Source organism: Peromyscus maniculatus, chromosome 4, assembly GCF_049852395.1.
Source record: "Peromyscus maniculatus bairdii isolate BWxNUB_F1_BW_parent chromosome 4, HU_Pman_BW_mat_3.1, whole genome shotgun sequence".
Classification (NCBI taxonomy): Eukaryota; Metazoa; Chordata; class Mammalia; order Rodentia; family Cricetidae; genus Peromyscus; species Peromyscus maniculatus.
The window spans coordinates 130574609-130591479 of NC_134855.1; the positions used below are offsets into that span (position 1 = coordinate 130574609).

The 16871-nt window shown below is 50.1% G+C and overlaps 1 protein-coding gene across 1 annotated transcript; it reads left to right on the forward strand.

The window, feature by feature from the left end:
- The first annotated feature begins 2913 nt into the window (after nt 1–2913).
- On the forward strand, nt 2914–5120 carry Id1 (inhibitor of DNA binding 1). Its single transcript, XM_006985488.3, has 2 exons — nt 2914–4451; nt 4686–5120. Exons 1-2 carry the CDS (start codon nt 4038–4040, stop codon nt 4725–4727), a joined length of 456 nt encoding a protein of 151 aa, XP_006985550.1. The 5' UTR covers nt 2914–4037; the 3' UTR covers nt 4728–5120.
- The last annotated feature ends 11751 nt before the right edge of the window (nt 5121–16871 follow it).

A 16871-nucleotide genomic window follows, 5' to 3' on the forward strand; every position in this document is an offset into this window, starting at 1 on the left:
GCCAGGATACTGGTACATGCCTTTAATCTCATCATTCCAATTTCTATGAGTTTGAAGCCAGCCTGGTTCGAGAGTTCCAGGTCAGTCAGGACTACATAGTGAGAGACCCTGTCTCACAAACACACACATGCATTCGGAACCTGGTGTGGTGGCTCACACCCAAAATCCCAGCACTGGGGACTGGAGATGCAGAGGCAAGGGTCAGGAGTTCATGGCTAAACTTTAAACTTTGCCTACATGGTGTGTTTGAGGCCAGACATGAGGCTTTGCCGCCCGCCTTGTTCTCTCCTAGTCCTCTTAACCTTCTCACGGGGCCAATCCTTACTAGTTAGAGTCTTCCTCCCTCAGCCTTTGGTGGGACAGGGAGTTGAATCCAGGTCTTCACGTGCTAGACAAGCATTCGACCACCGAGTTACATCTCCAGCCTTTTATTTACCCCACCGCCCACCCCAGACTGGCCTGGAACTCTCTGTGTAGTCAAAAGCAGCCTCCTACCTGCAGCCTCCCACCTACAGTGATTTTTCTGCCTCTGCCTCCTGGGGGCTTGGGATTACAACCACCAAGACTTGAGCCTTTAACCATGGTTAAATTTGGGGCCAGCTATGGTGGTACATGCCTTTAATCACAGGCCTTGTGAAGAAGAGTGGATCTCTGTGAGTTCGAGGCCAGCCTGGGCTACAGAGTGAGCCCCGTCAAAAATTAACAAATAAACTTTTTTTTTAAATGTATGTATTTTTATTCTAAAATTTAAAATTTGAGACAGGATCTTCCTCGATTGCTCTGACCAGCCTTGAACTCAATGTATAGCCTAGACAGGCTTCCAACTTGCAATCTGTCTTCCTTAGCTCCCAAAGAATCCTGCTAGGCAGGGCTGGCGCCAGCAGACTGCAGTGAGTATCTTTGGGCAGGGAGCTCTATGCCTGTCAGTGTAGGTTTCTCTAAAATTGACTGCAGCAGAATCTCTGGGGCGATGAATAATTGTTAGTAATTAATTAACTTTCCAATTCCCTTCTTTGGCTGCCCGGTGCCTTTCTAGTCCCTTTAGCAAGTCTCTCCTTTTTAAAATTACTTGTTTAATTTTATGTTTTTATTTATTTTGTGTACAGGAGGAGGTGTCATATGCATGATGATGAGCATATGGAAGGCTGAGGACAACTTGCAGGGCTCACATCCACCATGTGGCTTCTGGGGATTGAACGCCTGCCTTTAGGCTTGGGAGCAAGGGCCTTTACTTACTGAGCCGTATCACTGCCAACCGCCAACCCCAAGCAATTCTTTTGAGCAGTGCAAAGTTCAAACCTATTGTGATACGATTGTTAGCTGTTTGGTGAACGGTATGTAAGGATGTGGGGAGGAGGGGATTCAGCTCCTTATTGATATGTTGCTTTTTCTTTTTTTAGGACAAGTTGACCTCAAATTCCTAACCCTTCAGATCCTTCTGCCTCATTGTTTGGGGATTGCTGGATTACAGATGTGACAGTCTCTCCTTTGAAGCTGGTTTCACATGCCAGTTTTCCTGGTTTTCTGAGGTGCAGCGGGCATTGTCCCACCAAGTATCTGTATGAATTCATTGCTGTGGGGAGGAGAGACTATAATATTGCCCTCTCCTAGGGAGCATACAGTATTTTACCCTTGTTTCTCAAGGTAATTCTGGGGTGACAAGTGACAAGCCTCAGTTTCCTGCTTCTGGTTGTCTAGGGCTCTGGAGTCAGGTGGCCTGTCCTCTTTGGGAGCGAGAGTGAGGGACAGGATCTCACATACATATACCATATACTAGCCTGGCCTTGAGCTCAATGTGTGGTTTAGAACAAACTTTTTTTGTTTTGTTTTGGCTTTTGGTTTCTCTGTGTAGCCCTGGCTGTCCTGGAACCAGGTTGGCCTGGAACTCAGAGATCTGTCTGCCTCTGCCTCTTGAGTCCAACCACTGCCCAGCTAGGATAAACTCTTGGTCCTCCTAACTCTACCTTCTGAGTGCTGAGGTTGCAGGCATGTTTTAGGGCATGCTGGGGACAGAACCCAAGACTTCCCGAATGCTAGGCCAGCAGTCTACCAGCTGAGCTACATCCTCTGTGACTCTATGTCTTGATATAACAATGTTTCCAGGACAATAGCTAAGGTTCCTGGGAGGTTTTTAACCCCCCTGTTCTTTTGTGAATAAACTAAATAGATCCATTTTCAGTGCTATGGAGAGAACTACGACAGATGAAGGCAGACTTCACACAGCTTTTGTTCCGAGAAAGAGCTCCAGGACTGGTCGTGGCTGTTATAGAAATGAGGAAGAGCAGAGCAGAGCATACACCGAACACCTCAAACCCTTCTATCTCCTTCAGGTCTCAGACTCTTCTCCACCTTAAAGAAAAACATTCCCGGTATCGCTCCCAGTTCAACGGACCTAGATAGGTCCCGGTCCTAGGAACTTCACGTTCATTTTTCTGGAGACTGAGTCAGCCTCGGAGTCCAGGATAAAAGAAGGCCTGCTTTAAAATCTGTCACAGAACATGACGTGACAGAGCACACCTGTAATCTCAGTGTAGGAATCCAACTCAGCTGGGGAGGGGCCTCGGCCCAGAGGAGTTGAGCGGGGAGAAGGTTTTCTCACAAGGAAACCTCCTAAACCACCCGAACTGTGGGGCTGGGGGGAGGAGACTCCGCAGGTGTGGGGCGGGGAGGTAAGTTGACCCTTGGTCTGCGGCCGCGCCCACGAGGAACGCATTCCCAGGCCTCCCGCCCAAGGTCTGCAGGTGACAGGCTCATGGGAGGGGGGGCCGAGCGGAGAATGCTCCAGCCCAGTTTGCCGTCTCCATGGCGACCGCCCGCGCGGCGCCAGCTTGACAGCCCGTCCGGGTTTTATGAATGGGTGACGTCACGGGCCTGGCGTCTAACGGTCTGAGCCGCTTGTTCAGACGCTGACACAGACCAGCCCGGGAAAGGAAAGGGAGGGGGCGATCTCCGCAGCTGCTGCTCTGTGGGAGGGAGAGCTTGCTCCGAGGGCTACAAGGAAAAAAAAAAGAAAAGAAAGAAAAAAGAAAAAAGCTAGCAAAAAGAAGAGAAAAATTAAAAAAAAAAAAATCGCCAGCTGCTGCAGATTTGGGACCTTTCTGCAAGAGGCTGCAAATCCAAGGTAGAATTGGGGAATGTAGTCTCACTCTCCAGCGACCAGGTCTCATTTCTACTTCAGGCCTCAGATTCTGTCCTCTACTTTATAAAGATGTTCCCGGTAATGCTCCCAGTTCAATGGACCTAGGTCCTGGTCCTAGGGACTTTACAGTTCATTTTCTGGACATTGAGACCAGCCCCGGAGTTCAGAGTAAGAGAGAGCCTGCTTTAAAATCTGTCTCAACAAGATGTTTACTCCTGTAAACTCAGCACCTGGGATCTGGAGCAACCAACGAGCATCATGAGTTCAAGGTCATCCTCCTCTGCTACATTGCAAGTTCTGAGTCCAGCCTGGGTTACATGAGACTCAGTCTCAAGACAAACAAAGCAAAACAAAACCCTCAAAAATAAATAGACATAAAAATAAAATTCGGCTTTGAGAAGTGGAGATCATAGCCCAATCTTCTGACAGCATCCTGGGCTAGTCCTTAGCTACTGACTGCCCCAGAGCCAGCCACTTCTCCGGTCCTGTTTATCACATCTGCAAAATGGACCTGGAGAAGCGAGAAAGAGACCACGAGAAGCTGATTCCTGAGCCTCTTTTTGTTATCTGCAAAATTGGCTTAGCCTCTTTGGCTTCCTTAAGGACGAGCCCACTAGCTGCTCTGCCCATGCCCTCCCACCCTCGCTGTTCTTGAGCTCCACCACCTTTCCGCCATCCCAAGGTTGCTGGAGCTGGGACCCGAGGGCGCGCTAAGCCACGCCTCCGGACAAGCCATTGGTTGCTTTTGAACGTTCTGAACCCGCCCTGGGTCCGCCCTTATAAAAGCCTGGCTCCAGCGCTCAGCCCTCTCATTGTACAACCTTCCTCCAACTTGTGCGCTCTCTCCCTGCGCTTCCCTCGTAGGCTCCTCTGCTCCCCTCCGCCTGTCCTCAGGATCATGAAGGTCGCCAGTGGCAGCGCCGCGGCCACCGCGGGCCCCAGCTGCTCGCTGAAGGCCGGCCGGACCGCGGGCGGCGCGGGCGAGGTTGTGCTCGGCTTGTCGGAGCAGAGCGTAGCCATCTCGCGCTGCGCCGGGACGCGCCTGCCGGCCCTGCTGGACGAACAGCAGGTGAACGTCCTGCTCTACGACATGAACGGCTGCTACTCACGTCTCAAGGAACTGGTGCCCACCCTGCCTCAGAACCGCAAAGTGAGCAAGGTGGAGATCCTGCAGCACGTTATCGACTACATCAGGGACCTGCAGCTGGAGCTGAACTCGGAATCCGAAGTCGGGACAGCCGGAGGCCGGGGGCTGCCCGTTCGGGCTCCGCTCAGCACCCTGAATGGCGAGATCAGTGCCTTGGCGGCCGAGGTGAGGGTCGAGTCGGAACACTACGTTATTCTCCTGTGGATGGGGAAACTGAGGTCATGGGGAGGGGTTAGCAGTATGTCTGCCTTCCATTTCGGGTGCATAGCGATTTAGGGGCCCCCAGTAGGAAAAAGGTGGCTCCTTTCTCGTGTCCCTTGGAGTGGAGAAGTGGGAACACCTCTCCCCCCTTGTCCCTTCCATCCTGTCTCATCCCTTATCTCGCTCTGGTATTCACAGGCGGCATGTGTTCCAGCCGACGATCGCATCTTGTGTCGCTGAAGCGGCGCGCTGAGGGACCAGATGGACTCCAGCCCTTCAGGAGGCAAGAGGAATAAAGTGCTCTAGGTTCCCCAGGGGAGCCCGGGAAGGACTACCGCCGCCACCGGACTCTTGGCGGATCTGGCCAGGGGGCTAGAGGGTTGACCAGCGGAGGCTCACCCTCTCTCCACCTTTCAGCACCCAGAGACTTTGGGGAGGGGGTTAACCAACCCCGTGTGTTTCTATTTTTTGAAAAGCAGACATTTTTTTTAAATGGTCACATTTCGTGCTTCTCAGATTTCTGAGAAAATGTTTTGTATTGTATATTACAATGATCACTGGCTGAGAATATTGTTTTACAATAGTTCTATGGGGGTGGGCTTTTTGTTGTTATTAAACAAATACTTTAGATAACGTTGCAGTGACTTCTTGGATGGGGGAGGGGCCTGGGGCAGGAGTGACCTCTGACCATCTTCACAGCTGGTGTTGAGAGCGAGGAATTGGAGGGCCACATCTGGACTGCCATTCCTACCGACCTGAATGAGTGTTTCCGGTGTCTTTAATGTCTATTCTTTCCCTCATCCCTGGCCATTTCCCTGTTCTCTAGTGTCATAAAATTAAATCCTCTAGACCTCTAGTAGGGTTTCTCTCAAAGTGGTCTCTGGGCCATCTGGATCACCCAAGGAGGTTGTTAAAATGCAGATGGACCTGCTGGGTCGGCCCGCTCTGGGCTGGGGCGTATTCAAGCCATTCAAGTTGGAAAAGCAGGTCACTGGACCATTCACTTCCTTGCCAAGGGCAGGGGTGTGTGTGTGTGTGTGTGTGTGTGTGTGTGTGTGTGTGTGTGATGAGACCGAGTGAGAGGGGCCTGCACAGGGTCGTAGCTTGCCCGAAGCAGGACTTGTGTGGCCCTCTCTTGCCTGCTGGGCCACCCGTCTCTGGGTGCCAGCAGGCTGCCTTAGGGCTCCTGCCTTGTCCAAGTGGGTGATGAAATTGGCAGGGTTAGGCTGTGTACAGCTGCAGGGCCACCTGCTCTGGGTCTGAACTCAGCCCCCTCACCCTGGCCTGGCTCTGCTAGCAGATCAACATTTCCCCCGAGGCTAGTGTGGGGGCGAGTCTTGTCCCTAACCCCTGAGAAGGGAAAAGGTTTTACTCAGGTTCTACCTACCTGGACATGGAGCTTTGTGCTCACAAGGGGGGTGCACAGATATCTGAGCTTGCCTGTGTGTGACCTGAGGAACTCTAGGCGACTGGGGCATCTCTCCTGTGCAGGCTTGGGGTCTGGTAGTGTAAGCAGGTAGCAAGGCACATGTGAATGGGCACATGGGTTCTGCAGACTAGTGTGTGCCCTCCAGGGCTTTGCTTGCGTGCACTGTGCTCATACCTGCCTGGCTCTGGGTTGGTAGGTAGTGTGTATGTTATGGGCTGTAGAGCCACACTGGGCTCCTTTGTAACTAGATTGCTTGGCATTTCTAGGCCACTGCGGGTCTAGGGCAACAGTCCAGCCGTGTGTAGGCAAACCGTTTCTCAAAAGTACAATTCCCACCTCCCTGGCCAGTTGTGCCTTAGACCTTGGGGATACTGTCCTTTAAGTATCCCTGCCAGGTTAACTCCCATAGAGAAATGGAGTGCCAGAAAAGGCAGAGACCTTGTCCCCAATAGTAAGAACGGCTGATATCATTTGGCACTAAACAGTATCAACCAGTTGTACTAAAGCATGGTGCTAAACAGCCTGGTGTGTGTAGCAAGATCCAGGCAACCCAGAGCTACACAGGGAGACCCTTTCTCAAATTACAAAATAAGGATTAAAACCCAATAAACAACACCTAGAGCCAGGAGCCAGACTACTCCTTTGCCTGAAGGACTTCATGGATCCCCACTGGGGTTAAAGGCAGAACTCTGAGCCCAGTTATATCACTGAAGAAATAAGCTGAACAGCAATAAAATTGGGAAATATTTATAGAGCACTTGCATTAAGTTCGACTAAGTTACGTTAACTTTTAACACTAAGCCAGGTACATAAAATGATCTCAAGCATTTGATGGACTTTACCAAACAGCGCAGTATTTGTAGGTGGTTAAACCCTTTGCTGAGCCCTCTCCACCTGGCAGTTTTATAGTACTAACCTCACAGAATTGTCCAGAATAAATGAAATCCAGCACAGAGTTTAGCACACTGCCTAGTACATAAGACAGAAATTATTAATCGGAGGCACACACGTGTGCACCCACTTCCTCACCATGTGAGTCCCCCGCCCCGCAAGCCCACCCACGGGGACGTGGGCGTGTCCCCGCGCGCACCTCTACCCTGCAGAGCCTTTTTCTAGCCCAGGAAGGGGCCACGGCGCCCCTGGCCACTTCCCCCGCCATCCAGGCACACTCTGGCTTCCACGTTTCCCTCTCTTCCTCTTTGGCCCGGACCCAGCCCATCTGGAGGCCGGCTCCGCAGCAGCCTGGGAGCGTTTCCATCAGCTGGGCCCGAGGAATGCGGAGCTATTTAACCTGAGCATCCCCAGGTGTACGGAGGCGCCTGGCTGTCTGGGCCCGCCGACTTTGGCACGGCCGCGCTAGACAAACAGCGGCCGCCCCCGCCCTGCCCCTCCGCCCGCAGCTGCAGCCAGGCCTGGGAACGGGGCGGGCGCCGGCAGCTTGCATAAGAGATACCAAGGAGGGAGGGGGCCAGAGGCCACCAATGTGCGTGCATATCCCAGTTGTGTGTGTACCCCAGACCAGGGGCCAAAGGCCACCTCTGTGTGTGTGTGTGTGTGTGTGTGTGTGTGTGTGTGTGTGTGTGTGTGTGTGAGAGAGAGAGAGAGACAGAGACAGAGACAGAGACAGAGACAGAGAGACCCAAACCCAGGGTCAGAGGCCACCAACGTGGTGGGTGGGTGGGTGTGCGCGCGCGCGCGCGCTCCCGCGCTCCCGCACAAGCCAAACCTTCCTCCTTTGGAAATCATTAACATGTCAAACCCTCCCAGACCCGGTGCGAAGACTGAAGACTCAGGGTCCTCTTTATTTAACAAATGCAGAGTGCTTAGTATTTGCTAGCCCTTATCCGAAAATGGGTCTTAGACAAAAGGCCAAGAAGTGATTAGAGGCTTCATATACATGCGATAGGCACTACATATTTAACCCCTTAGTGACCCAAATGCAATCTTCTTTTGGTTACAAGCCTAGCCTGTAGTGTGTTCAACCATCTCTCCACCTACTTAAGCTCATTTTAATAGCAACAATAGTAGCGGCTGGCTAATCTTTTTCTTTCTCGCTTTCCTTCTTTCTCTCTCTCTCTCTCTCTCTCTCTCTCTCTCTCTCTCTCTCCTTCCTTCCTGGAGAACCAAACATGCTAGACAAGTGCCCCGTGACCAACCACATCCCTAACTCTTGCTTTTTTTGAGACAGCATCTCCTTCTGTAGCCCGCCAGTATGTAAGCTGGCTTGAACGGCATCCTCCTGCCTCTTCGATTAAGAACTGAGGCACTGAGGCAGGATGATCGGGAGTTCAAGGTAATCCTCACCTACATAACAAATTGGAGGCTAGCCTGGGCTACATAAAACCCTGTCTCAAACAACAAGAATGAAATCTAACTGGAACCAGGAAAGATAGAGATAGTCCAGGCTCCCTCTGTATCTAAGATGTCCTGGGTCAAGTTCTGTGTGACCTGCCTTTGAGAAGACATAGATCACCATAGCTAGACATAGGTCTTAAAACCAGGTGGAAGCCAACCAAATTCTATGGGAAGTTCTGGCTCTGTGTGGAGAGTGGTGGGTCATCAAGCCTGATATCTGCATGCACCCTTAACCCCACCCAGCAGCTAGTGGTGCTCCTTGAGTTTTTGATGTTGTTGCTTTGTTTTTGAGACAGGGTTTCTCTGTGTGGCCGTGACTGTCCTGGAACTCACTCTGTAGCCCAGGCTGGACTCGAACCCACCTGCCTCTGCCTCCCAAGTGCTGAGATTAAAGGTGTGTGCCACCACTGCCTGGTCTTAGACTTTTTAAATGACATTTGTTTTTCTTTTTTGTTTGCTTGGTTTCTTTCTTTCTTCTTTTTTTCTTGATCTCGATGTAGACTGGGCTGGCCTTGAACTCACAGAGATCTGCCTGCCTCTGCCTCCCAAGTGCTGGGATCAAAGGTGTACGCCGCTGCTGTTCCTGGCCACCACAGCAGCAGCAGCCCGCCTCTGCCACCAAAGCAGTTAGCTCATCACCTTTGGCCAGGGGACCTTCCATCGTCAGCCATACGACATGTGCACCCCCTGAAAGTGCCCGCCAGGCACAGCTCGCTCTCTTGCCTCTTGCTCCTCTCTTGGCCCTCTTCTTCTTCTTCTTGTCTGTTCCTTGTTCTGTCTGTCTGTCTGCCTGCCTGCCTCTCTCATGTCCCCACTCTGACAGGGCTTTCACTCTCTCCCCTCCCCCAATAAACCTCTTGCACTAACTCGGTCGCACGTGGCGTGTGTCTGCTTAGTGGCACACTTTGTCGGGGCCCCACGAAAAGTACCCACTTTGCCTTTCTGTGTTTTCTATCATTACAGCCACACCTGGCATTACAACCACACACACATTTGAGACAAGGTTTTACCCTGTTACCCTTGAACTCAAGGCAGTCCTCCTGCCTCAGCCTTTCAATTGGTAGGAGTCAAGGATGAGCCAGCCACTGCTCCCAGCAACAGCATTGACTCTTCATTGAACACCAGACCCGCCAACCGGAGAGGGTTACCCCATGCCTGGGGTCACATAGCTGGGTTCCCGAGCGGTAGGCAGACCTCAGATCCTGCCTGGCTGCTGGAGTGAACGGAGGTGAGTCACAGGGCCAGGCAGGAGTTGGGTGAGGCTGAGGTGAGGACCAGGCACCACTTTCCTGGAAAAGGAAGGGAAGAGGAAACAGGCCTAGGAGGAACCACAGGTCTGGGGAGCAGGCCCGGCTCCCTTATCTCTCTGACCCCGCCCTGGCTGGCTCTGCTTCCTGCCCTCAACTCTTGCAAAACCTCCTTCCCAGAGCTTCCCCCAAGAGAGGTGCCCCAGGCCGGTACAGGGTTGCATCAGCGCCTTGTGCAAGGAGCGGTTAGGAGAGATGAGAGCATGGCTGTGGGCCAAGAGGGAAGCAGGAAAGCCGGCCCCGGTGCCATTTCTGATCGGATGTTCTTCCTGGCTCTCGGGCATCGCCAGCTCTACCCGCCGCGCTGAGGCTCCAGCGAAGTCCAATCTATACACCGTCAGCTCCAGGCTAAGCTGATTTCCCTTCTACCTGCGAATTTAGAGGAGTCCCAACTGTTATTCACCGTGTAGTTAGAAAGCTCTTCCCGTGCACTAGGAACAGACTACCGGAACTAAATTCCAACAAGACTCAGTACCATCTAGGAGTTTCCGTTTTTTTTAGTTGGAGACCGACAGTGGGTATATAAAAACACACACACATACAACCTGAGGTTCATTTACTCTGAAATGACCCAAGAAGCTTAAAGGTCAAGGCTCTCACTCATAAGCGTTCTAGCTTAGAGTTCACAGGGGTTTTTGTGAGGTTCGTAAAATTTGTATGTTGTGTTCTTGTTAGAGGCTCCACAAAACCTGGGTTGTGTCTTGTACATGAGGAGAGGCAAGACAGAAGAATCACGCTTACGTTTGTGTTCCATTCTTGGGTTTAAGACGCGGCATCTCTAAGCCAGGAGAGGGATGGGGAAAATTGCTGAGATGAACCAGTGGACTCCGCCTCCCCCAGTGGCCCTCACCCAGCAGGCACCAGTTGTGTGGGCTCTGGTTTTTCTCTGGCCACTCGCGCCCCCTCTCGGGAGGAACTGGAACTGCGCCCCCACGGGAGCAAAATCCTGTTTGGGTCCCAGGGTTAGTGACAGCCTGAATCCTGGCGGCCTCTAATGGACTGTGAGAGTATTGTGAGTGAGTGAGTGAGTGAGTGAGTGAGTGAGTGAGTGAGTGAGTGAGTGAGTGAGTGAGTGTGTGTGTGTGTGTGTGTGTGTGTGTGTGTGTGTGTGTTCCTGTTTCGTTTATGAGTATGTATTCAGGTACTCACATAACTGTACACCACAATCCAGAAACTTCCACCCACGTCAGAGCTCTGATTAAGATCTTGTATATCGCTGAGCTACAGAGTGAGTTCCAGGACAGCCAGGACTGTTACACAGAGAAACCCTGTCTCCAAAAAACTGAATAACAATAATAATAAAATACACCTTTTTGTTTGTTTGTTTTTTCAGACAGGATTTCTTTATGTAGCCTTGGCACCTTTCCTGGAACTCACTCTGTAGTCCAGGCTGGCCTCAAACTCACAGAGATCTGCCTGCCTCTGCCTCCCGAGTGCTGGGATTAAAGGTGTGAGCTACCACCGCCCAGCCTTAAAATACACCTTTAAAAAGAAAACCCAGTATCTCAGGCTGGCCTTGAACTCTTGATGTAGCTGGGGAAGACCTTGAACTTTTGATCCTTCTCCCAAGTGCTGGGATTACAGGCAGGCAACACCACACAAAACCTAAAATCATCCTCAACTACAGAATCCAGGCCAGACTGAAGTACACTGAAATCCTCTCTCAAGAGAACAAACAAATACAGCTGACTGACAGAGTTCTGGGGGGGGGGGGTGTTGTGGTTCATAGTTTCCCAAGGTTGACTCTGTCACAGTGGGGAGGGCATGGAGGGAAAGCCGGCAGGAAGGGCCACAGCAGAAAGGGGCAGGGACAATATTTTCCCAAGGACCTACCTCCTACTTTCTTAAAGCTAGGTCCCATCTCCTAAAGTTTCCAGAACCTTCCAAAATAGTACCACCACCTGGAGGCCAGGAGCTAACACCACAAGCCTGTGAGAGACACTTTATATTCAAACCATAACACAGACCTTGTCTCATGATACAAACTGTCGGGCTAATGGTGTATCTTGGGTGGAGCATGTGCTTTACATGTTCTAAGCCCTGGGTTTGAATGAGGCCCAGCATAGAAACAAACCAGATCAGACACACACAAAGAATGAACCCATTGAGTGACCCGAGGGTTTTTTGTTGTTTTTTTTGTTTTTGTTTTTTTTTTTTTTTTTTTTTTTGGTGGGGTGGGGGTGGGGGGAGGAATGTTTCTAAACAGTATTTTTTTATGTAGCCTTGGCTGTTCTAGAACTAGCACTGTAGACCGGGCTGGCCTTGAACTCAGAGATCTGCCTCTGCTTCTCCAATGCTAAGATTAAAGGCCTGTGCCACCATGGCCCAGCTGGTTCCAGTTTTTTGTTGTTTTTTGAGGCTAGGTCTCACCGTTGTAGCCCTGGGCAACCAGGAATTTGCTCTGCAGACTTGCATAGATTACGCTTGCCTCCCCTTCCAGGAATTAAAGGTGTGGGCTGCCAGGCTCCAAAGTTTGTTTTTGTTCGTTGTTGCTGAGATAGGGTCTCAGTCTGGCCCAGGCTGACCTGGAATTCACACTATAGCCCAGGTGGCCTTGAACTCATGCCTGTCTCTTCCCAGCTTTTTTTGTTTTTTTTTTTTTTTTTTTTTGGTTTTTCAAGACAGGGTTTCTCTGTGTAGCTTTGCACCTTTCCTGGAACTCACTTTGGAGACCAGGCTGGCCTTGAACTCCCAGAGATCCTCCTGCCTCTGCCTCCCGAGTGCTGGGATTAAAGGCGTGCGCCGCCGCCGCCGCCGCCGCCGCCGCCGCCGCCGCCGCCGCCGCCGCCGCCGCCGCCGCCGCCGCCGCCGCCGCCGCCGCCGCCGCCGCCGCCGCCGCCGCCGCCGCCGCCACCTGGCTTGTTCCCAGTTGTTTTAGGACATAACGTTTAATATTGTTTGTTACTTTGGTGTTACTTGTTCACTGTAATTCTCTATATCTCCCTGAGCGTTCTGCCTACTGCTCTATGTCCCCTGACCGCCAAAAAGTCGCTGCTCAGTAAACACGTGTTCCATAAAAGAAGGCGGAGAGATTCAGACCTGCCATACTAGTGTCCAGCTCCTTAGCCAGCTGGGTAGACTTTGGAACACTCCTGAAGAGACCTTGGCATTGAGGAGAGGGTACTGTAAGCTTCGGACATCCGACCCCGCAGCTGTGGACAAAGGCACCGAGAACAGTCCTGGTTCCTAAAGCCTATGGTGATATGTAGGCCCTTACGTGCTCACCTGCATCCTCTTCTTGTTCTGACCTGTAGACTTTGCACAAAAACTTCAAACACTGTTTGCCAAATCTCCTTTATCTGAATTCGCCTCCTCAGGGAACCAAGTGCAGTTTGGGGACTCTCACAGGCTCCCCTGGGGCTACGGTTTGGATCTGAAGTGACTTTCTGAAAGCTTCTGTATTCAGGGTTTGGTCCCTAGCTAGTGGCGATGCTCAAGGGTGACCAGATCAGGAAGGAGGTTTCTGCTTATCTGTAGATTGAGTCACTGGCGGGTGGATTCATTATTAAATATTTTGGTTTTTTGTTTTTTTCAGACAGGTTTCTCTGTGTAGCCCCGGCTGTCCTGGAACTTGCTCTATAGATCAGGCTGGCCTTGAACTCACAGAGATCAGACTGCCCCTCTGCCTCCTGAGTGCTAAGATTAAATGTGTGACCACCACTGCCCAGCTCATGATTAAATTTTAAAAAATTGTCTTATGTGTATGGATGGGTATTTAGTATGCATGTGTACCTTGTACATGCCTGACACCCAAGAAGGCAGAAGAGGGAGTCAGACCCCTGAAACAGGGAGTTATAGATGATCATGAGCTGATGGGATGTGGGTGCTGGGAATTGAACCCAGGTCCTCTGGAAGAGCAGTCAGTGCTTTTAACCACTGAGCCATCTCCCCAGCCTTTCATCTTTTGAGATAGGGTCTCATGTAGCTGCCCAATCTTGCTTCATAGTGAGTAGCCTGGGCCATTTAGTGAAACCCTGTCTTAAAATAAAAAATAAATAAATTTTAAAAAGTTCTGGGAATGTAGCTCAGTGGGCAAGCACTCACTAGCATGTGCAAGGCCCTAGGGTCAATCACTAGTCAAGGAGAGAAAGGGAGGTGTGTGTGTGTGTGTGTGTGTGTGTGTGTGTGTGTGTGTGTGTGTGTGATATGTGGCTAGCCAGCCAAGGCCAATCAACAAATTCCAGGTTCCGTGAGAGACCTTGTTTCATAAGATAAGGTGGAAAGTAATAGACAAGACACCTGATGCTGACATCTGGCATACTTCACACATATCACACACATGGGCACATACCCACACAAATACATACATATACCTCACAAAGTAAAGTAATACTATTTGGGGCTAGAGAGATGGCTCAGTGGTTAAGAGCACTTCCAGAGGACTGCTGTTCAGTTACCAGCAAGCACATGGCACAGCAGCACACAACTACCCATAACTTTAGCTCCAGGGGATCCCACGCCCTCTCCTGGCCTCTGCAGGCACCCACACACACATGTGGCATACACTCATATTGACATCTACATATAAGTAAAGATTTAAAAATTAACAATGTGGGGCAGGGTGGTGGTGGCACACGCCTTTAATCCCAGCACTTGGGAGGCAGAGCCAGGTAGATCTCTGTGAGTTCAAGGCCAGCCTGGTCTACAGAGCGAGATCCAGGACAGGTACCAAAACTACACAGAGAAACTCTGTCTAGAAAAACAAAACAAAACAACAATAAAAATTAATAATGGGCCAAGTGTGCTGATGCATGCCTTTAATTCCAGCATTGGAGGCAGAGGCAGGTGGACCTCTGTGAGTTCAAGACCAGCCTAGTCTACACAGTGAGACTCTCAAAAAATAACAATAATTGTACAATAGGGTTGGATCAATGGCTCAATGGTTAAGAACACTTGCTGCCCTTGCAGAGGGCCTGAGATCAGTTCCCAGCACCCACACAGCAGCTTACAACTATGTTACTTCTGTTCTAGGGAATCCAGTTCTGTCTGGCCTCCTAGGGCACCAAGCATGTATGTCTCCAAAGAAATATATACACACATGCAGAAAAAAAAAAAAACAAACCAACACTCATACACATAAAATTAAAAATAGAAAAACAAATAATTCTACAGTGTTTTAAGAAGCCCAGTAGAGTCAGGCAGTGGTGGCGCACACCTTTTATCCCAGCACTCAGGAGGCAGAGGCAGGCGGATCTCTGTGAGTTCGATACTAGCCTCGTCTATTGAGTTAGTTCCAGGACAGGCTCCAAACTACACATTGAAACCCTGTCTCCAAAAACCAAAAAAAAAAAAGAAGAAGAAGAAGCAGCCCAGTAGCCCAGTAGAGACCACCTTAGCCTCAGTCAGGGTTCACTTCCCTGGGTTGTGACTCAATATGAAATGCCTCTTGTAGGAACGCACTGAAAAAGGAAGACACCACTTCCCACCTCTACGACGTTTTCCCCAGCAATGTGTAACTTTAATTGGATCATGAGAAAACCTCGGGAATCCAAACTGGCAGGCAGTTCTTATAAACACAGCAGACTCCAACTCTTCAAAGCGGGAAAGTAAAATCAAAGTTGTCCAGGCCATGAAAAAAGCGGGAAGCGGGAAGGCCTGAAGAACTGTCACAGATCAGTGAGATGGAGGAGACATAACATTCAGTGTAACGCGGGTCCCTGGATGGAATCACACGAACAGAAGAATGAGAGTCAGCAAACAGGAGAAACCCGCAGATCTTCTGTACCTGAGTTAATAGTGAGCCTCTTCCTCCTCCTTCCCCTCCCTCCTCCATCCCCTTCCCCTCTCTTCCTCCTTCTCCCCCCCCCCCCCCACTTTTCTCTTTGGTTTTTCAAGACAGGGTTTCTCTGTGTAGCCCTGGTTGTTCTAGAGCTAGCTCTATAGATCAGGCTAGCCTCGAACTCACAGAGATCCGCTTGCCTCTGTCTCCTGAGTGCTGGGACTAGAGATGTGCACCAAAACACCTGGTTGAGATCAACTTTTGTAGAACAAGCTGTACCTAGTATTGTGGAATTTGCTGAGGAATTACTTCCTGATTTAATTCTTCTGGGTTTGACACAGGGGAATGTTTTTGGTGTTTTTTGGAGACAAGATCTCACTATGTAGCTCTGGCTGTAACTTGATATGTAGATCAGGCTAGCCTTGGACTCACTGGGCTCTGCCTACCTTTGCCTGCCAGGTTCTAGGATTAAAGGAACTCACTACCCCCTCATCCTGGATTACAATTCACTTTTTGTTTAAGAGTCAGGGTTTCTCTGTATAGCCTTGGCTGTCCTGGAACTCTGTAGACCAGGCTGGCCTCAAACTTACAGAGATCCACCTGTCTCTGCCTCCCAAGTACTGGGATTAAAGGTGTGCCCCACCATGCCTGGCTACAAGTGACTTTTAAAGGGGCCAAAAGGTCTCTAAAGAAATTAGAAAAGCTGGGTGGTGGTGGCGCATGCCTTTAATCCCAGCACTCGGGAGGCAGAGGCAGGTGGATCTCTGTGAGTTCGAGGCCAGCCTGGTCTACAGAGTGAGATCCAGGAAAGGTACAAAGCTGCACAGAGAAACCCTGTCTCGAAAAACCAAAAAAAAAAAAAAAAAAAAAAAAAAAAACAACGAAAGGAAAGAAAAAGAAATTAGAAAATAATTTAAAATGAATTAATTACATAAAACAACATCAAAATTTATATAACAGTTTTAGTTTTATAGTATCAAATGCTTATACGGAAAAGAGAAAGAAATGTCTCACATAAATAATACAGGCTCCTACTTCAAGAGAGTTAAAAAAAGAAAAGCAGCCAGGGAGTGGTGGCATATACCTTTAATCTCTGCACTTGGGAGGCAGAGGCAGGCGGATCTCTATGAGTTCAAGGCTAGTCTGGTCTATAGGGAAAAAAAAGAAGGAAAGAAAGAAAAAAAAACCAAAGAAATAGAAAGTGTAGAAACTGTGCTAGGGAGATGGATGAGAATGTGCCTTACTGCTCTTGTGGAGGACCTGAATTACACTCTCAGCATGCATATCAGGCAGTTCACATCTACCTGAAACTCCAGCTCTAGGGGATCTGACACCCTCTCTGGCTTCCTTGGGCACCTGCGCTCATATAAGCCCACACATGCAATTGAAAATAAATTTTTTTTTTGTTGTTGTTTTGTTTTTTAACACAGGGTTTCTCTGTGTAGTTTTGGTGCCTGACCTGGATCTCGCTCTGTAGACCAGGCTGGCCTCCAACTCACAGAGATCCACCTGGCTCTGTCTCCCAAGTGCTAGGATTAAAGGCATGTACTGCCACCACCCGGCTTGGTTTGTTT